The sequence below is a fragment of the Euleptes europaea genome, chromosome 1 (assembly GCF_029931775.1).
Source record: "Euleptes europaea isolate rEulEur1 chromosome 1, rEulEur1.hap1, whole genome shotgun sequence".
In the NCBI taxonomy this organism is placed as follows: Eukaryota; Metazoa; Chordata; class Lepidosauria; order Squamata; family Sphaerodactylidae; genus Euleptes; species Euleptes europaea.
This window is the reverse complement of record NC_079312.1, coordinates 104,570,037-104,576,762: the sequence shown is the minus strand read 5'-3', so window position 1 is coordinate 104,576,762 and position 6,726 is coordinate 104,570,037. Positions and strand designations below refer to the sequence as shown.

Here is a 6,726-nt window from a genome sequence, read left to right as displayed (position 1 = left end):
AGGGGTTCCCCATCACCTGGTGCTCTGTGCCAGGTGTTCCGATCTAATCTGGTCTGTGGACACAATGTGTGCTGACCCCCCCCCCACCCAAGGAAACCTGCACGGGCAGCTGGGAAGCAGTCCGCCCTGGCCGTTGTCCCTTCCGTCAACAGCCCAGCTGGCACCGCGGAGACGTCTCTTGGTGCCAGGCAGGCCCACCTCCCTGGCGATGAAGAGATTAGGGGCTGTTGCTTTCCTTTTTAAAGCTCCCGGCCCATCTCCTTCCCTTCATTCTGCGGCAGAGGGAGGCATCCGCGGAGCCCTCGGCTCTCTCTCGCTCACCCACCCACTGAGATGGAGTGGGCTCCAAAACTGGTAGGTGCCTGGCCTGCTTTGTGCCTCTTTTATTTACTTTCAGTTTATTAATGGCCTGTCAGGCTTGTTTGCTTTTGGAAGTGTAAACTTTGCCTGGATAAGCGATGGCTTTCAGTGCCTGGCAGGAGAAAGAGACAAAACAGTCTCCCAGAGAGAGACTGAGAGAAAGAGAGAGAGAGACCATAAAATGAACCACTTACCCTCCCAAGAAAGGGGGCGAGCTTGATAGGTCTTCTGTCATACGCGCATAAGGATCCACTCGCGCCCCAAGAATCTGCAAACACCAAGAAAGGAAGCAGCTTGTCAAACAGAAGAGTGCAGCTGTCTCTCTGGGCTAGCACACGGCAGCTATTTCAGCGAAGAGAGCCACTGAAGAGGGAACAGGAGATGCAGATAAATGGGAGAGGCAAAGCTCATCTAGCCGGTCATCTCATCTAAACATGTAGGATGACCGTTGCCATGCATTTCATGGGATTAGGAATGGTCATCTTTTGTTTGCAACCATTCCGGTACTGAGCGACTCTGAGCATTTGCAGAATCCCCCCCCAACAGTGTGAGATCCAGCATGGTTTAGTGGACAGACCATAATAATAATAGTTGGTTTTTATATGCCGACTTTCTCTACCACTTAAGGAAGAATCAAACCAGCTTACAATCTCCTTCCCTTCCCCACAACAGACAGCCTGTGAGGTAGGTGGGGCTGAGAGAGTGTGACTCGCCCAAGGTCACCCAGCTGGTTTCGCATGTAGGAGTGGGGAAGCAAATCCAGTTCACCAGATTAGCCTCCACTGCTCATGTGGAGGAGTGGGGAATCAAACCGGGTTCTCCAGATCAGACTTCATCGTTCCAAACCACCGCTCTTAACCACTACACCAAGCTGGCTCTCCTTGGGCTAGGGACAAATTAAACTCCTGAACAGCACTGTAGCTCACTCAATAGCATGGACCAAACCATCTCACAGCCTAACCAGCCTCGCATTGCTGGTGTGAGGGACAAACTGGGATAATTGCCTTGTACGCTGCCCTCAGCTCTTTGAGAAAAAGCTGGTTATAAATGATAAGAGAGACCATAAGGCATTGTTGTTAAGCTTTAATGCCACCTTCTAAACAAGGCTTCTGCCCTTCGCAAAGAGAGGGGGGTCATGGGTATAGTTGCCCCCGCCCCCCTGCAGCCAACCAAATGGGCAAAAGGAGCAGTTGCCTGGAGCCCAGAGCCAGGCCCTTAACAGTATCTCCTCCTCCCCCAGCTGCCTGCCCCCCTCACCCCCACCACAGGGATTGAGAAGGCAGCTTTGCAAAACTGCCTGAGGAGTAGGGTGGCCAGGTCCCTCTTCTTCACCTGTGGGAGGTTTTTGGGGTGGAGCCTGAGGGGGGTGGGGGGTTTGGTTAGGGGAGGGACTTCAGTGCCATAGAGTCCAATTGCCAAAGCAGCCATTTTCTCTAGGTGAACGCATCTCTATTGGCTGGAGGGTCAGTTGTAATAGCAGGATATCTCCAGCTAGTACCTGGAGGTTGGCAACCCTACTGAGGAGGCAGACAGCAAGCACTGTCAGTCACTGCTGCAAGCTGCCCAATGGGCTGCAGAAGGCAAGATGGGCTTCCAAGGGCTTTTGCACCCGCCTTCTTAGTGCTTTTGCCAGGCAGCCTCTACCACTGGTTACTTGCTGCAGGGCTGAGGAGCTATAGCTCAGGCCAAGGCACAGAGCGGTAGCCATGGCCGCCGGATAGGGTTGCCAGCTCCGGGTTGGGAATTATCTGGAGATTGTGGGGGTGGAGTCCGAGGAGGGTGGAGTTTGGATAGGGGAGGGACTTCAATGCCATAGAGTCCAATTGCCAAAGCGGCCATTTTCTCCAGGTGAACTGATCACTATTGGCTGAAGATCAGTTGTAATAGCGGGAGATCACCAGCTAGTACCTGGAGGTTGGCAGCCCCTACTGCTGGTAGAGCCAGGGCAGTGAGTGCAGGTGATGGACTGAGGCTCTGCCACTGTACAGCAGTCTTACTGCTAGCTTTGGATGCGCAGGCATGATTCACACACTCAGAACAATGTGGTGGTTATGAAGTGGCAAAGGTAGAGCTTGGCCATTGATGCAGGGCTGTTACCCTCGCGATCACCCTGCCGACTGCTCCGGTACTTCGTCTTGATTACACATGCCTTTCCCAACCTTCAGAGGTCGCCTCGCTCTCCCCGGGTGTTTCCACAGGTTTTGCCCGCGTTTTCTGGATGGTTTGGCAGGAATCCGGGAAACACAGGCAAAATGCACAGAAACATGCGGGGAGAGTGAGGCGACCTCTGACTGTCGGGAAAGGGATGCATAATCAAAACAAAGCAGCGGAGCAGTCGGCGGGGTGACCTCGGGGAAACAGCCCTCTATAAATGGCCTAATAGAACAAACTGCATTACTTAAGATGACAGGTAGTGAATTTCGGCTCTAAATGTTCTAAACCCTGCTGAGGCCCCTCCCAGCCGCAAACCCCACCCTCCTCAGGCTCCACCCCTAAATCTCCAAGAATTTCCCAGCCAGGAGTCAGCAACCCTAGACAGCAGGGTAATAGCCCTCCTCCACAGGTCTGTCCAAATTATCTAAAAAGGGGACAGGGTTGCCAGGTACTTATTCGCCACCAGTGAAAGGTTTTGTGGGTGGAGTCTGAGGAGGGTGGGGTTTGGGTAGGGGAGGGACTTCAATGCCATAGAGTCCAATGGCCAAAGGGGCCATTTTCTCCAGGTGAACTGATCTCTATCAGCTGGAGATCAGCTGTAATAGCAGAAGATCTCCAGCTAGTACGTGGAGGTTGGCAACCCTACAAGGGTACTTGAGTGACCTATTCTGAAAGTAACCAGCTCACCTTTCATTTCTCCCAGCTTCTTTTCTGCGCACTGTGCATTTCCTTCACATTAGATGCCACCGCGGAAACTAAAGACCAAAACAGAAACGCAAAAGGAAAAAAGAAAGGATCCACAAAGGTCAAGATTCAGCGCCTGAGGGCTCAGGAATCCTCACCAGACCCAGTGCTGAGGGTGAATCCAGGGGCCTCAACAGACTACACCCTAGTGGAGGATTACGAGCGGAGCATCCATGAGATGGTTAACCAGCTGAAGAACATCTCTGAGCCTCTGGACAGCAAGTGTCAGGTCAACTTGAGACTCTGGATGTCCAACAAGAGGAGTTTGTCTCCTTGGGCCTACAGGTGAGAGACAGAGAAGAACCAGGGTAACTGAACATGCCCCAGCCCACAGGGCATTTTTATGTATTTACTGCACACAATTTATACCCCCACTTTTTGCCTTCATAAAGACCACATAAGGCATTTAACAAATTGAAAACATACATAATAAAATCACATCTTAGGGTAGGGTTGCCAACCTCCAGGTAATAGCAGAAGATTTCCTGCTATTACAACTGATCTCCAGCCGATAGAGATCAGTTCACCTGGAGAAAATGGCCCCTTGGGCAACGGGACTCTATGGCATTGAAGTCCCTCCCCACCCCAAACCCCACCCTCCTCAGGCTCTGCACCCAAAACCTCCCGCCGGTGGCAAAGAGGGACCTGGCAACCCTATCTTAGGGGCCCTTCTGCATGAGCCCAAAGTTGGGACCCTGCTGCGTTGTCTTTGTAACATGTTACTCAAGCAATCTGTGGTCCAAAGGCATGATAACCATTCCCTCTGTAATGGAGGTAGGGTTGCCAACTCTAGATTGGGAAAGACCTGGGGATTTGGGGAGTGGAGCCTGGGGATGGTGGCGTTTGAGGAAGAGAGGGATCTCAACAAGGTATAATGCCATAGAAGCCACACTCCAAAGCAGCAATTTTCTCCCAAGGGAACTGATTTCTGTAGTCTGGAGATTAGTTGTAATTCCAGGAGATCTCCAGGCCCCACCAGAAGGTTGGTTACCCTGAATGGTGGGGTGGGAGAGACAGACATATTTCTTTGTAAAGTTTTATTTATTTTTTTAAAAAAAGACTCCAGTGCTGGCTCTAGACAGTGAGGAACAAAAAGGAAAGAAAAGCAAAATAATAATGTAGAACAGAAAATCCAGGGGGATGGCGGTTGGTGGGGTGTTACCTGTGTTTCTTGGCACTGAAACAGGGAATAAAGGAGGCTAAAGCGACCATGCGTTTTCGCCCATCTACGGCCAGTGGTAGCGAACCTATGGCACAGGTGCCAAAGGTGGCACTCAAAACCCCCTCTGTGGGCACGCACGCCGTCGCCCCAGCACAGAGTTCGCCAGAGTGTGTTCCCCCGGCTGAGGAGGCTGGGGACCAACGGTGCCTTCCCGGCTCCTCCAGGAAGCACCAGGCTCCTTCCCAGCACCTTCTCCGCAGTTGCTGGCTGTGCGCTCCGGAAGTGAAGACAACGACAAGCCTTCTGCCGAGGTCTGGAAGAGGTGGAGCCGGGACTGGGCTGGACCGGGAGTGGGACGTCTGGGCAGCCGTCTGCGGCAGGCTGGTTGGTGACTGCAGCGCGGGGGATTGGCGATGAGAGCCAAACAGGGCCCCGCCTGGCTAGAGCCGAGCCCTTTGCTTAGCTCAGGTTTCACTCTGCTCGTTCATGCAACCAAAGGTGCCTCTGATCGTGTGCAGAGGGCTGTCCCCACCATCAGCCCCCCGCATAACAGTCTTTTTAAATTCGTATGAAGATAACAGTTGGAAAAAGAACCAAACTGAAGGGGTGGGGGCTATGCTCCAGCTGCTTTCCTTCCCCTGCTCAGCCGCCCATGCAGGGTTGCCAACCTCCAGGTAGTAGCAGGAGATCTGCTATTTCAGTTCACCTAGAGAACATGGCCGCTTTGGCAATTGGACTCTATAGCATTGAAGTCTCTCCCCAACCCCACCCTCCTCAGGCTCCGCCCCAAAAACCTCCTGCACCTGGCAACCCCTAGCCCCATGTGAACTTCTAGCTGTGTTGGCACTTTGCGATAAATAAGTGGGTTTTGGGTTGCAGTTTGGGCACTCGGTCTCTAAAAGGTTAGGGACACTGAAGCTAGAGGTGTCAGAGAGGATGTGATTCCCCCTTTACGCTCTGCAGTTTCTTGAAAGCCTAGGATGCTACTGTACATGGATGTTACTGATAATGACTTGTTGGCATTATCAGAAATTGAGTGGCACATGCCAAGAAGCATCCCATGCATCGAGCAGGTTATGCCATGGGTTCAATAGGGTCAATTGGTAATTAACTGTAAACATTAATTTATTATAGTTGTGGAACTAGTAGTATGTTCTACCAATTGCAGCTGGAGCCCACTCAGAGGTTAGCTTACAACTGGGGCCTGTGCGTTCTGTCCCTTATATATGTTCACATCACTCAGAAAGAAGCTTACTCATTAGTGTGCACTACTTTATTTTCATATTTAACACCGGCTAACCTAGAAGAAAAAGCCCCGTGACGCAGAGTAGTAAGCTGCAGTACTGCAGTCCAAGCTCTGCTCACGACCTGAATTCGATCCCGACGGAAGTCGGTTTCAGGTAGCCGGCTCAAGGTTGACTCAGCCTTCCATCCTTCCAAGGTCGGTAAAATGAGTACCCAGCTTGCTGGGGGTAAAGGGAAGATGACTGGGGAAGGCACTGGCAAACTACCCCATAAAACAAAGTCTGCCTAGTAAATGTCGGGATGTGACGTCACCCCATGGGCCAGGAATGACCTGGTGCTTGCACAGGGGACCTTTACCTTTTTTAACCTAGAAGGTGAACCAAGAAAATACTGTGGCTGTATTAGTGGCTTAATTCTGTGGGACTGTCCCCCATCTTGTGGTACTGTTAAAAGTTAGCGCATGTGCTACGAGGGCTGAATGTGACATAAATGTCACTTGGTCGGGCCGGGCCATGCCTCGCCAGCCCAGATCAAGAGTGGGGAGGTGGCTGTCTTGCTGGCCGGATAAGAGCTCTCAAGGGGCCGGATCCAGCCCGTGGCCCTTATGTGTCACACGCCTGGTTTAGAGTAATCTTTTATTTAGGAAGATCCAGAATTTCAGGGAGTTAACATTATGGTACATTAGGAGGTGCCTCAGCGGGAGGTGTTGCAATCCCGTTTCCCCAGGCCCTCTGTACAAACGTGGCCTGACATTACTAGCCATGTAAAATGAACATGTGTATTCCCATGTCAACATGACTCTGTATTCTTTCAGGATAAACCATGATGCAGCGCGAATCCCAGTTGACATTCCAGAGGCACTCTGCCTCTGTGCAGGATGCATCAATCCCTTCACCATGCAGGAAGACCGTACACTGGTCAGCATTCCTATCTACAGCAAAATCCCAGTGCGCCGTCTGCTGTGTGACCCAAGCAAAAGTCACAGAAAGAAGAAAAAGTGTCACAAGGAGTACAAAACGGTCATGGAGACCATTGCTGTAGGCTGCACTTGCATCTTCTGA

General features: G+C 51.7%; 1 protein-coding gene across 1 annotated transcript; it reads left to right on the top strand.

Moving 5' to 3' along the window:
- The first annotated feature begins 314 nt into the window (after window positions 1-314).
- IL17B (interleukin 17B) lies at window positions 315-6,726 on the top strand. The gene is made up of 3 exons (XM_056867054.1): window positions 315-354; window positions 3,218-3,543; window positions 6,480-6,726. The coding sequence occupies exons 1-3, from the start codon at window positions 334-336 to the stop codon at window positions 6,724-6,726; spliced, it is 594 nt and encodes a 197-aa protein (XP_056723032.1). The 5' UTR covers window positions 315-333.